This window comes from Sus scrofa, chromosome 1, assembly GCF_054392235.1.
Source record: "Sus scrofa isolate SSC_HxYL_T2T_F1_AM1 chromosome 1, Sscrofa_HxYL_maternal_Yorkshire_Landrace_v2.0, whole genome shotgun sequence".
NCBI classification, from domain to species: domain Eukaryota; kingdom Metazoa; phylum Chordata; class Mammalia; order Artiodactyla; family Suidae; genus Sus; species Sus scrofa.
In genome coordinates this window covers 125,922,062-125,936,521 of record NC_139383.1, presented here as the reverse complement: position 1 = coordinate 125,936,521, position 14,460 = coordinate 125,922,062, and the positions used below count along the sequence as shown (strand labels likewise).

At 39.0% G+C, this 14,460-nt stretch overlaps 1 protein-coding gene across 19 annotated transcripts in view; it reads right to left on the bottom strand.

The window, feature by feature from the left end:
- Positions 1–4,789: 4,789 nt before the first annotated feature.
- The window catches only part of RAB27A (RAB27A, member RAS oncogene family), a 73,650-nt gene continuing 63,979 nt past the window's right edge, over positions 4,790–14,460 (bottom strand). For 16 of the 19 annotated variants that reach the window (XM_013992965.3, XM_021083913.2, XM_013992966.3 and 13 more), the window contains one exon: positions 4,790–7,641. In XM_013992965.3, the coding sequence (XP_013848419.1) occupies positions 7,443–7,641 (199 nt within the window). In that variant the 3' untranslated portion in view covers positions 4,790–7,442. The remainder of the gene's footprint in view (positions 7,642–14,460) is intronic. The other 3 variants (XR_014837169.1, XR_014837168.1, NM_001032357.1) reach the window with 2 other exon arrangements.

The window sequence follows — 14,460 nt, the reverse complement described above, 5'->3', positions numbered from 1 at the left end:
TTTAAAATTTGGTAAATAAGATTAAATGCCTTCCAAAACATTATACCAATTAACACTTAACAACAATGAATAAGAACGATAATTAATCAAGTTTTTGTCAAAGGTGATCTTCGCCAATCTGATGTTAAATATTTTTTCATTACTAACTTGCATTTATTTATGAATGGGCCTAGGAGTCTTCACAAATGTGTGAAAATTTTTCCTCCACAAATTGCCTGTTTGTGTCCTTTACAGTTTTCTACTATGTTGCTGACTTCTTTAATGACTGCACCCTCTGCATATGGAATTTCCCAGACCAAGGATTGAATCCAAACTGAAACTGCAGCAATGCTGAATCCTTTAACCCACTGCACTGGGCTGGGGTGAAACCCATGCCTCCACAGCCACCAGAGCCACTGAAGTCAGGTTCTTAACCCACTGACTTTCCACAGCGGAAACTCCTGTGTTGTTGATTTTTAACAGCGTTTTTCATAGTAAATTTAGAGCATTGCCGACATTTATACATTATTTTTCCAATTTATCAATACTATATTGCTTACTGTGTTTTTCCATGCATAAATGTTTTATTTATATGTGTCCGAACTTAACTAATCTTTTCTTCTATGGTTTTGCATTTGGTATTTTGCTTGAAACTGCATTTTCCTCTTGAAAACTGCTTTCCAAAGATTCTTCTCTATTATTTTTATAGTATCATTTTCCACATTTGAATTCTCAGCTAACCTGAAATCTGCTTACGTATAAATAATAACATAGGATTCCAATGGGGGATTTTTTTCCAATACCATGGTTTGACTAAGACATCACTTCCCCAACTAATTCAAAATATCACTTATCTACAGGTCTACCTCCGGATTCTGCTTTGCTCAACTGTTTATTATTATTATTATTATTATTACTCAAATGAATTTATCACATTTGTAGTTATGTAATGATCATAACAATCCAGTTTCACAGGATTTCCATCCCATAACCCAAGCATATCCCCCCACCCCCCAAACTGTCTCCTCCGGAGATGTTAAGTTTTTCAATGTCTGTGAGTCAGCATCTGTTCTGCAAAGAAGTTCAGTCTGTCCTTTTTTCAAATTCCTCATATCAGTGAAAGTATTTGATGTTGGTGTCTCATTGTATGGCTGACTTGTTCAATTGTTTTAACTATATATGCGCCAGTTCCAAAATACTTAAATTATGGTAGTATTTAAAATAATTGGGTTTACCTGCAGTCTACTCTTCCTTCCTTGGCCTTATTCCTTGTTTCTCTAGCTATTTCTCAAAGTTCTGGATTTTTGTTGTTGTTGTTGTTTACTTTTAGAATCAGTTTGTCTAGTTATAATCTGTGACTATATATATTTTCCTTTTATGGGATACTTATGTTTATTTTTTCTTTGCTAATCATTTGACATGCAGTTCCAGAACAATGTTAATAACAACATATCAGAAGTTATAGCAATAAACATTTGCCCAACACTTCACTGTCAACCAAGTGACTGAAAATTATTTTACTCTTGTTTGATCTTCTCCCTCTTTCATCCCTCTCAACAATTATAGAAAAGCCTCATCAGTCTTCCCAAGCTGTTCATTTGCAATGCTCTCAGTTTTATCCCACTGCTTCAACAAGAAATTTCCTACCCTCTCACCAATGAGAACCCAGCTTTGCCTCTTACCTTCAATGTCAGAGGCCACATCCCTTACCTGTGTTCTTTTTTTTTTGCTTCTGTTTTTTTTTTCTTTTTATTACTCAGTGAATTTCTTACATTTATAGTTGTACAATGATCATCATAATCCAATTCCCATACCTTACAGCTTCATTTGATACTCTGTTCCCTTCAGCCTATGAGCACACTCAGTGTTTTGCTCTAGGTTGAATAAGTAAGTAGCCAGTTTTAGAATTTTTTTTTCTTCCCAATTGCTATTACAGAATATAAGAGGAAGGAGGAGAAAAACACATTTCATATCCAACAAATTGATATGAAATCTTGGAAATACTATTTTTCATTTAGCTTGCTTGAGACCTATGAATCCTAAATTTACTAAAAAATTTTTCAGCTATTTTATTTTCATACATTTCCTCTTCCACCATTTTCTCTTATTTCTCCTTCTAGAATTCCTATTAGCCATAGTTGGAACCTTAATTTTTCCTCTTAACCTTTTTCATACTTTATCTCTCTCTGCTGAATTCTGTGTAAATTCCTCCAATCTACCTTCTAATTTACCAATTCTCTCTTCAGCTGTAAAACTTGCCTTTTGACTTCTGACCATTATATTTTGAATATCAGTGTCTATATTTTCCATTTGTTGAAGTCTTTTTTTTTTTGAAATTCAAACCAGTCTTGTATCTTTAATAAAGTCTTCTGCTTTTCCTAGATATTTCTATTCCTTTTATGCTTGTAAATATCTTACACATCTTTGTTTTCTCTATCTGATAAGTGTATTATTTGAAGTTATTAAGCGCCATATTGCTGGGTTGGGACTGGAAGGATAGGCTTTCATTTTAAATTGTGAGTTCATCCTTGGTAGGGTGTTTTCTGCAAGAATCCTGTAACTTCTGAGTGAAGGTGTTCCATCTGCAAAGAGTTTGCTTTGTTTCCCGAGTAATCCAGTGCTATTACCAACCACAAATCACTTTATGTTTGTTAATTTCTTGGCTTAGGCATTCACAGGGAAAAAAGGTAACATAAACTTGAACGGCAAATCTGTGTAAAAGCGTACTTATGGCTATATGTTTTCTGGGGAAACAACATAGACCACACCTGGCTTTGTATGTGTTTATGGGTAGGGGATCCTCCATTGCAGTGCCCTACCTCCAACAGATCTAAGGCTTTCTCTTGTAATGGCATGTAGCCATTAAAACCAAGCACTTTGATTACTAGGATACTGGCAAAAAACAAATCAAAAGCAAACCATACTCAATATTGGATTGTTGTAAGTTCCCTTTATTGCTGCCATTGTTATTGTCTGCTTTTGTGGAGGGAGAAGGATGGTCTCAGGGTATTTCCCTTACTTTTTTGAGATCAATGATTCATTTTAAAAATATGTGGGGAGTTCCCGTCGTGGCGCAGTGGTTAACGAATCCGACTAGGAACCATGAGGTTGCGGGTTCGGTCCCTGCCCTTGCTCAGTGAGTTAACGATCTGGCGTTGCCGTGAGCTGTGGTGTAGGTTGCAGACTCGGCTCGGATCCCGCGTTGCTGTGGCTCTGGCGTAGGCTGGTGGCTCCAGCTCCGATTAGACCCCTAGCCTGGGAACCTCCATATGCCGCAGGAGAGGAGTGGCCCTAGAAAAGGTAAAAAGACAAAAAAAAAAAAAAAAAAAAAAAAAAAAAAGAAAGAAAATATACACAATAGAATACTACTCATCCATAAAAAGAATGAAATAATGCCATTTTCAGCAACATGGATGGACCTAGAGATTATAATATTAAGTGAAGTTAAGTCAGACAGAGAAAGACAAATACCACATATCACTTATATGTGGAATCTAAAAAATAATACAGATTAAGTGATTTATAAAACAGAAACAGACTCACAGATTTTAAAAACAAACTATGGCTACCAAAAGGAAAAGGAGGGAGGAGGGATAAATTAGGAGTATGGGATTAACATATACACACTGCTATATATAAAATAAACAAGGACCTACTGTACAGCCTAGGGAACTATATTTAATATCTTATAATGACCTATAATGGAAAGAATCTAAAAAATATATGTATGTGTATATATGTGTATGTATACATATATGTTTAATTGAATCACTTGCTAACACAATATTATAAACCTAGTTTAATTTTTAAAAATCCCTTATTGAAAATTTCTTCAATACATTGTTAGCTATCTTAATATCAACTTCAAAAGGTCAGAGTGCATGTCTCAGATTTCCTAATTTCTCATAACAAGCCAATATGGATTTATTATATGCAAGCCTTTCTAAACATTTTTGAAGTTATTTTCAAATTCTATTCTTGTCTTCAAAAGCTCTTTCACTTGACCTGGCTGCATCTTAAGTCGTTTATTCAGTCCACCAACAATCATTTGAGTAGCTACGGTGTATCAGGCAACACAATTTTGAAGAAAACTTCCCAAGTTCCAGTCCTCATGGAGCTTTTATCTTAGTGGATGGAGATAAACATGTAAGTATATTGAGTGGATAAGTGACAAGTACAAAAACAAGGCAGTATAAGAAGGCAGTTGGTGACAATCTGGTTGGGGCCATGGGGGGGGGGGTGTGACTGCTATTTTCTATAAAGTGATCAGTAAAGTCCTTGTTGACAAAATGACACTTGAACTGTCTTAAAGGATGGGAGAGGGAGCATGCAGATATCTGTAAGACCAGCATTCCAAACAGAGGGAACAGCAAGTAATCCTAAGGCAAGAACCCAATGGACTACTCCAGGAAGGCCAGTATGCCTGCAGAGGTGTGAGTGAGGTGGCCAGTGTGGTAGGAAATAAGGACAGAATCCATCTCCCCACATCTCCCTTCCCCATCTAGTCAATGAAAACACCTTTCCCAGTGACTCTTGCATCCATCTCTCAGCCCCAGTCCTAGTTCATGCCTTTATCATCCTTGCTGTGTTCACCCACAAACAACTCATATAACACTTCCCACACTGTAGTTGCTCCATAAGGTGTTTGAGGACAACATATTTGAATTACCTTCTTCAGAATATGTCTTGGCTGCTCCCTCATCGAGCATCTAATGGAATTTGTGTCCCTGAATGCAGTTTCATTTAGCATGAGAATCTCTGGCTGGAAACTTTACTGGGATGGAAAATGAAGTTATGTTCACACACAAACTTGACAGATTAAACCACTTTTTTATTATAAGCTTAATTGGCACAAAGTTCCCTGAAGATACACTTCACTTTTATACAAGCTTGTAAATAGAAAAATGCATTGACACCCAAAAAGATGGTATTTCAATATAAATTTAAATGAATGAATTTCCAAAGAGACTACAAGTTATTTATTCAATAATTAAAGATGACTCTTTTGTGTGCAGTATAGCATGTGTATGCTTAGTTGCATACTATGATTAAGGCCAATGGACTCTGTAGCTAACTGCTCATTTGGTTGATAGGCTCAGACATATAGATACTGTCTTCTTTTTAACTATACAAATAAACTATATAAAATATTCCCTGATATGTAGCTACAAAAGTATGATTGACTCCACTTAAGTCTTATGGCAACTTTAGAAGGCACTGCTTGTGATTATGACTCTGTCCTTCAAATGTCTGGATATTTTCCTCACTATAATACACAATTCGAATACACAGGACTCAAGACTTCTTAGTATTTTTAAAAGTTCGCATTTCAAGGATAGAAATATATAAGATCTTAATAAGTTAATTTTTTTTTAACAGGTAGTTTCTTTACGGGGATGGTGGGAGGACAGTGGCAAAAAAAAAAAAAAAAAATAGGACAAATCCTCAATTAAACAGCTATTTGAGGAGTTCTCTTCATGGCTCAGGAGTTAACAAACCCAACTAGGATCTGCGAGGATGCAGGTTTGATCCCTGGCCTAGTTCAGTGGATTGGAGATCCGGCATTGCCCATTGCCGTGTAGGCCGGCAGCTGCAGCTCCAATTAGACCCCTAGCCGTGGAACCTCCATATGCTGAGGGTGCAGCCCTAAAAAGACAAAAAGACACACACACAAAAAAAAAAGAAGAAAAAAAAGAAAATTATCATGTAAAAGTAATTAATTTCCATCAGAGTTGCCTTTTTCTAATTACAGTTTTGCCAAACATTTGTCACCACAAGATGTTTATTTTTATTCTTTATTTAAATTATAATGGGTGGTATTTCTTCCTAAATAGCCATTAAGCTCTTTGGAAATTTTTTTTTTTTTTTTTTTTTTTTTTGTCTTTTGTCTTTTGTTGTTGTTGTTGTTGCTATTTCTTGGGCCGCTCCCGCTGCATATGGAGGTTCCCAGGCTAGGGGTTGAATCGGAGCTGTAGCTACCGGCCTACGCCAGAGCCACAGCAACTCGGGATCCGCGTCTGCAACCTACACCACAGCTCATGGCAACGCCAGATCATCAACCCACTGAGCAAGGGCAGGGACCAAACCTGCAACCTCATGGTTCCTAGTCGGATTCGTCAACCACTGCGCCACGACAGGAACTCCACTCTTTGGAAATTTTAATCTACTTTACTTAAACTACTTTAATAAATAAGAATTTTCCCCTTTGATTTTTATAAACAATTGCCATGAAGCCAATTTTGAAACCACCTTTAATTTGGTAAAAAGACACTTTGGCAAAGCAGAAGAATACATGACCTTGGTAAGATCCAGCAGGTACAGTAAAGGCCCATGGCTATGGAACATTTCATTTTTCTTATATCGAGCTAGAATACAGATGTAACTGCTTAGGTACAAACATCCAGACTCCAAGTAGTAAACAGCCATTTTATGTAATTAAAAACTAATTCCCCCAATTTAAAAAAAAAAGTTGCAAAGATGAACAACAGAGAGCCTGATGGTGAAAATAGAAGATTAGTAGTTCTCAAGCTAATTGAAACTACAATCTGAGGGTGCCAGAACAACATTATAAATATGAAGAAAACGAAGCTATGTGTTTACTTATCACAAATAACTTTAGCATAAGCACCAGCTACATTCAGATGTGGCCAGCATATAAGCCAAGTATAAATGCACAGATCACAATGAACTAAAGCCATAAAAATCTAGTTCCCTGGCCCTTCAATCAACCTGTCGGAGCAAAGAGAATCCAGCAGGGAGCCAGAAGTCCCATTTCCATTGCTCATACAATATTAAGCCACCCTAGCCCTCACTCCCAATCCCTTTCCCACAAACAATAGTCACAGTGAGTACATAACTGGTCAGTCCAGTTTCTCCAGGGTCTATAGATAAGGCCAATAATTTGTCCTATAGTCATTTTAAAGAGAATGCTTACATAAATTAACACTCACAAACACTGAACCATCGTTTGCATATATTCATATTTAACATTCAAATGGTTTACATGGCATTTCAGAAAGTCACCTATGGTGCAAGTCAGGTTTTCAAAATTTGATTAAAGACTGAGAGTTTTATCAATGTATCAAGATCCTGAATGTGAGACTCTGGGCTTACTTACATTAAGGCAGGCGATGGTATCTTCTGTCACTCTACAAAGTAAATGCACTGTTCTGTGCCTACAGAATCCTGAACCCTTGAAGGATCTACTGCCCTGGGCTAAGACTTGATAAGGCACTTTTGGCTATGGGGAATAGTTCTCCTAACTCTCAGGCTGAATCTTAAAGCAATATTTACAAGGTTGCAGCAAAGTAATTTTAAAACTGGATGCTTGACTGATAGGCCTAATTGAGGGGTGAGAAACAGTTTGTACACAATGCCCATTTATCTTTCTCTGTGTCATGTATCGCCATAGAGGAAGTCACAGACCTGGGCCACTGGAATTACTGTGTAGCTCACTGGACTCTTCAACAACCACATGACCCCTTCTCCTTTTCTTCATTCAAAGGATCTGCAGAGGTATGGCCGTTGGAACGCACCACACCTTCAGGAATCCAGGACTTGTCCACACACCGTTCCATTCGCTTCATTATCAGGTCCAGGAGCGTCTCAATTGCTAGGCTTACGTTGGTCCCATTAGCTGCACTAGTTTCAAAGTAGGGGATTCTGAAAGACAGTGACAATTCAAATAACAGTATGCAGAGGGAAAGGATGATGACCTTTGCCCTTGATAATTCAACTTAGAAAATCAGAAGAAAACAAATACACAATCCCACAAAGACATTTTACCACACAGGGCACCTTAAAAAGTGAAAAATAAAATAGTTGACACTGTATTCCTAACAGAGATGTAAAACTTCTGGAAGTTTTTATTCCCATTTCATAGATTATTAAATTGCAACTCCGAAAGACGAAGAAACGTCCCTAATTTTGTAATGCTAGAAAGTAACAGGGCTGGAGTTCCTATCGTGGTGCAGCGGAAACAAATCCAACTAGGAACCATGAGGTTGCGGGTTCGATCCCTGGCCACACTCAGTGGGTTGAGGATCCGGCATTGCCGTGAGCTGTGGTGTAGGTCACAGACGAGGCTTGGATCTGGCATTGCTGTGGCTCTGATGTAGGCTGGTACCTTCAACTTTGATTGGACCCCTAGCCTGGGAACTTCCATGTGCCAAGGTGCGGTCCTTAAAAAAAAACAAAAAAAAAAACCTGTGCATGGAAATTACAGACACTTTGAACAATGGTGAAAAACTATATACCCTCTGGAGCTGGCTGCCTGGATTCAAATCCTAATATAACCTCTTTCCAGCTGTGTAACCTTGGAAAACTATTAACATCTGTGCCTCAGTTGTCTTATCCGTAAAACTAGATAATAGTATCTTCCTATAAGGATGAAATGAGTTTACATTTCAAGTGCTTAGAATCTGACACATAAGAAATGTGCCATTTTTGACAGATGTGGCCTTGATAAACACTTATTTCCAACACAATAATGGGTTAGGTTACAAGAGTTTGTAATTTATTATTTAAAATTCAGGACACATATGGAAGTTCCCACTGTGGCTCAGCTGGTTAAGAACCAGACAGCGTCCATGAGGATGTGGGTTTGATTCCTAGCCTCGCTCAGTGAGTTAAGGATCCAGAATTACCTCAAGCAGTAGCACAGGTCACAGATTGGCTCGGATCTGTGCTGACTGTGGCATAGGCCAGCAACTGCAGCTCCAATTTGACTCTAGCCTGGGAACTTCCATATGCCATGGTGCAGCCCTAGAAATAGGAAGGAAGGAAGGAAGGAAGGAAGGAAGGAAGGAAGGAAGGAAAGAAAAAAGAAAGAAAGAAAGAAAGAAAGAAAGAAAGAAAGAAAGAAAGAAAAAGTTATTTATTTATTTATCTATTTTTGCCATTTGTGAATGGAACCAAGAGTTAGGTTAACAACCTGAAAATCTTTAGACTAATGATTAGTCTTCTGGGCAACTGGAGCAAGGTAAGGTTTTGTTACTACAGGAATTAATGAATGCTAAAACTCACTCCTCTCCACTCTCAGCTCTTTGAGCTGCCAGAGGAAAAGTGAACAGGATAAGATGCACAGAGAAGACCCTGAATTAAGACTTTTCCTTCCATCATAAATAATGCCCCCCTTCAAGGAAATGTGCCTTGTGATATTGTGTCAGTGAACTACTCAGCTTGTCCCAAGGGCATAGGAAGTCCAGTGGGTGCAGTCAGTAATATTTTTACAACCACATCTTCCTTTTTCCTTTAGAGTTGATTTACAGTGTTGTGCCATGTCAATATCTTCCTGATGTTCACCTTTAGAAGGTATTTGGGCTGCTTACCTGGGCACTTCTCTGTATCTTGAAACAGGTGTAACTGTGCTTCTTGGGGTCTCAATAAGAAGACGGTGAAATAATACATGTAAAGGGCTTAGCACAAGCCTAGCATCCAGAAAGTGTTCAATAAATGTTCACCTAATTGAGTTAACTTCTTCTCTAAAAAATAATATTCTGCTTTTCCTAATATTTTCTAGACAGAAATTTAGTAATCTTAGCTACAAGAGGATCAAATCAATCATCCCCTTTTTTAAGTTGTTCCTTGTTACCACACGGTGGTGCTAGTGCAGCAGGACTAGGGAGAGTATTGCCAAACCTTTGAAAAAATCCTGTGCGGGTAATTGTGATAGCAATTCATAAATGACCACCAATGGCCTTTTGGAACACATGCAGAACACCAGTTTGGGCTCACTTTTAAAAAATAGGTAAACCAGGAGTTCCTTCGTGGCCTAAGCAGTTAAGGATCCAGCGTTGTCACTGATTTGGCCATCCCCAGCCCCAGAACTTCCAAATGCCCAGGGCATGGCAAAAACAAAACAAAACAAAACAAACAAAAAGATAAATTAGAAATTTTTAAATTCAAAAAAAAAGCAAAATGACAATGAGGGAGACATTATCACTTATAGCTTTTCGCCAAGATATCTCTATCCAGCTAATGCTATAGGTCAGGATTCACATTCAGATGTTTTCTTTTCTATTACATATTTCTACAAAATTAGAAGATCCTAGATCCCAGTTTGAGGTTAGCAGGAGTGGAAGCAAGTGTACTTGGTGATTCTGTCCAATGGTTCTCCATATTTGGCTCACATGTAGAGCCAGAAATCATGGGGAAATTTTAGACTAAAGGAAGAAGCAAGCCTTGCTACTTTTCACAGTCTGTAGGATGCTAGATGAACAAGCATTTACAGAAAAGGGTACAAGTATAGATTGTTTCAACCAGGGAGATGATGCCAAATGAAATGTAGATCCTCTATTGAGTTCTGTGGAGCTCTGGAGATCAGATTTTTAAGTTTAGTTGCAACTTATATGTGTGGTTTTAGAATATGCCCAATAATAAATACATCATTCGTTTATTTCTTTAATAAAGGAGGTCATCAAGTTTTCCAACAGTCAGGCTACTAGAGATTAGCTAGTTCAGACTGAGAGCAGTCTACTGAGCTAAGCCACCTGAAATCCCAGAAATGGTCTGTGTTCAGTTTGTTGATGTTGTAAATAAATGCTTTTTACACAGATCCTTCATTCCAGAAACTCTTGAGCACCCTTCTCATCAACAGCCAGCAGACTCTAGTGGGGAAAAAAGTTGTCTTAAATCTGCTACCCCCAAGAATAGATCTTTAAAAAAAAAAAAAAGATCTTTTTAATTATTATTAAAAAATTCTAACTATATGTGGTGATGGATGTTAACTAATCTTATTGTAGTAATCATTTCTCAATATATACATATATCAAATCCTTATGTTGTACACCTAAAACAATGTTTTAAGTCAATTATATCTCAATTTTTCAACTATCTTCTGTGAATAAAGAAGAGTGTAGGAGGACATTTAGATGCAACTATTTAGTCCTTGTCTACCCACTTGTGACTGGTGCTCTCTCGGTACTAATCACAGCATCTCCACACAGTCTATATATCACAGCTGATGTGATTAACTCAGGGTAAAGGGGTAGAGGGGATCTTCCTGGATTTAGCACGGATTTTCCAATGATAAGTCCTTGAGCACATTTCTCTCACCCAAGCACAGCACAAGTAGCCACCTGCTTCACATTCTGTGCATAACAATTTTGTCCAGCTGTGCTGTCAAGGAAAAGATCTGCCAGTAAGCACACCTCATACTAACTTGACAGCTATGCCAGCAGTTATCAAAGTGCTCTCCTCAATCACTCATGTCAGCGGCATCTAGGAATCAGGTAGAAATGTAAAACTGGGGGCTCCATCCCACACCTACTAAATCAGAAACTCGGGGCTCCCAGCATTTGGGTGATACAGAATCACACTAAAGTTTAAAATCCAACAGTATCATCTAAAAGAGGAACGGGAGTTCACGTCATGGCACAGAGGTTAATGAATCTGACTAGTATCCATGAGGATGCAGGTTAGATCCCTGGCCTTGCTCAGTGGGTTAAGGATCCAGTGTTGCTGTGAATTGTGGTGTAGGCCAGCAGCTATAGCTCTGATTTGACCCCTAGCCTGGGAACCTCCATATGCCATGGTTGCAGCCCTAAAAAAAGCAAAAAAAGAAAATAAAAAATAGAATAAAAGAGGAATGTTGCCAGTGTTACATTCTGTTTTCTGTTTGTCACTGACGGCGGCTCTTTTTTTTTTTATTTTTATTTTTTCCGTTATAGCTGGTTTACAGTGTTCCGTCAATTTTCTACTATACAGCAAAGTGACCCAGTACACATACATATATACATACATTCTTTTTCTCACACTTTCCTCCATCACGCTCCATCACAAGTGACTAGACACAGTTCCCAGCGCTATCCAGCAGGATCTCATTGCTTATCCATTCCAAAGGCAATAGTTTGCATCCATTAACCCCAGATTCCCAGTCCACCCCACTCCCTCTCCTCACCTTGACAATCACAAGTCTGTTCTCTAAGTCCATGAGTTTCTTTTCTGTGGAAAGGTTCATTCAAGCTGTATAATGTTCATTTGTGCCATAAAAGTGTTTCAGCAACAGTGAGAACTATAGTAGTTTTGACTGGCAGAAGTACAGATGAGAACAAACCTCTGCTTTGTTCTCTTCTCTGATTTCATTGTCAATATTATCCAACATAACGTATATGGAAAGCATTATTCTGCGGTTGTTCTAAAACCTTGATTGGTTTAGGAGATACATCATTTTGTTGTATTGTGAAGTAAACTAAGAGCTGCATGTTACAATTTAACCAAGTTCCATAGCAATAAAAAGGAGGTGGAGAGATTGGGGTGAAAGGATTCTTAATCTACTAAAAATAAAAAGTCTAATATTCATTATCATGCATCCAATTCACCCTTTCTATTTTTGGCTGCTGCATAAAGTCCTCATTTTCAGACTTACATATCCCAGCAGACACAGATTTACATTCCAAAATTTTACTGTAACATGTTTTTATTAGGTTTGCAAAGTTTTTCTGAAACAAAGTCTTTTTTTTTTTTTTTTTCCTTCTTTTTCTCTTTGTCTTTTTAGGGCCACACCCAGGGCAAATGGAAATTCCCAAGGTAGGGGCTGAACTGGAGCTGTAGCTACCAGCCTACACCACAGCCACAGCAATATCAGATCTGAGCCCCATCTGCAACCTGCACCACAGCTCATGACAACACCAGATCCTTAACCCGCTGAGTGAGGCCAGGGATCAAACTGGCATCCTTGTGGATACTAGCCAAGTTCATTACTGCTGAGCCACATTGGGAACTCCCGAGACATAGGCTTTTATTCTCCATATGTATTTCAAAGAACCAGCTTGTGAACCAACGATCCATTTTTGTGAATTGAGGATAAATGGTAACACAACTGTTACAAAAAAAGCAAATTCATCAGACAACATACAAATGATAAGTATGCCATAAACTACTGTTTTCTGACTATTAGCATACAGATGAACTAACCAACACAGTCCTTTAGCACATGTGCAACCAATGAAAATGCTAAGATTATTAAAAAGAAAAAAGGGCTTCTATGAAAATAGTCAAGTTTACATGTCAAATTTGTGAACTCCATGTGTACCAAACTGCCTCTTTTTACCTTCCTCTCAAACTGCCAAACAGCCTACAGATTTCTATTTTACAATTCCTAAATCCTAAGAGAAATTGGTTTCCATCCCTGAACATTCTTCAGTAATTTCCATTATCTTATCTATCAATCTCTTCTCTCCTCATTTTAACTCAAATTGGAAACTTTTTTTTTTTTTTTTTTTTTTTTTTTTGGTTTTTAGGGTTGCATTCACAGCATATGGAAGTTCCCAGGCTAGGGGTAGAATCGGAGCCACAGCTGCCAGCTTATACCACAGCCACAGCCACGCAGGATCCAAGCCATGTCTTCAACCTACACCACAGCTCATGGCAACACCAGATCCTTAACCCACTGAGCAAGGCCAGGGATTGAACCTGCGTCCTCATGGATGCTAGTCTGATTTGTTTCTACTAAGCCATGACAGGAACTCCTCAATTCAGAAACTTTACATAGAGCCCCTCTTAGGAAATACTCCCCAGATCTTACAAACTGGGCACAGATGAAAGACAGTCCCAGATTCACCACAGGGACAGAAGGCAAATGTCAGGCTCTTGGATACCAGGCAGGATGTAGAATCCTGAGAACCAGCACAGAAGAAACAAGCAAAGAGTTAAGAAGCCCAGAGGGCGAAAAGTCAATCCAGATCCCCCACCCCCATAATACTTGAGAATATTTTTGTTTGATCTAGCTAACTCCCCAAGCTGCCTTTGTTAACACACTTCTCCAAAGCAGGGTCTAGGTCCACAGTTTCCGTTGCTTCATCACATACTTCCTCCTCACCCCCTTGCAACACAGCCTCCAGCATCAACACTTCAGAAGCCTCCACAGTATTTGAGCCCTCCCTTTTTCCTTCCACTACTTTTTACAAGTGCCTCTCAAGAGAGGAGGGGACTTATCAGGCATCCAGAATTGCCTGCAGGGCTTGGTCAGCCTCCACTTCAGAATCACCTCAGTCAGAGGTTCTCAACCTGCCTCCACAAAAATCACTTGGAGAGCTCTTATAAGATATCAGTGCCCAGCCCTCCCCCACATCCCCCCCCCACCTATGGTAGCTTTGAAATCTGACGGCTTGCCTAGATTGAACATTTCCCTGAATTCTCTTTCAGGTTAGAGTGGACCACAGAGAGATGCAGGGGAGATGTGGAGGGCCGAAGTGAGGCAGCAGCCATTCTGGAGCCCTTGTGGGACATCCGTTATCTGCTGGCTCATCTCCTTGGTACCAACAAGCAACCAGACCCACCCCCTTTCCACCTTCCCCTAGATCCTCCTTCAGCTTCTCTGACCCTGGGCCAGGTATCTGTGTTTAGCTCTGTGGCAAAGGGTCCTGGCGTCTGTAGGATGCCCACACCATCTGGGTCAGAAGCAGCAAGAACTAACACAAGCCTTAGTCCATCATTACAGTTACTAGCTGGTTCCTGCTCTCCCCACTTTAAATCCATCTT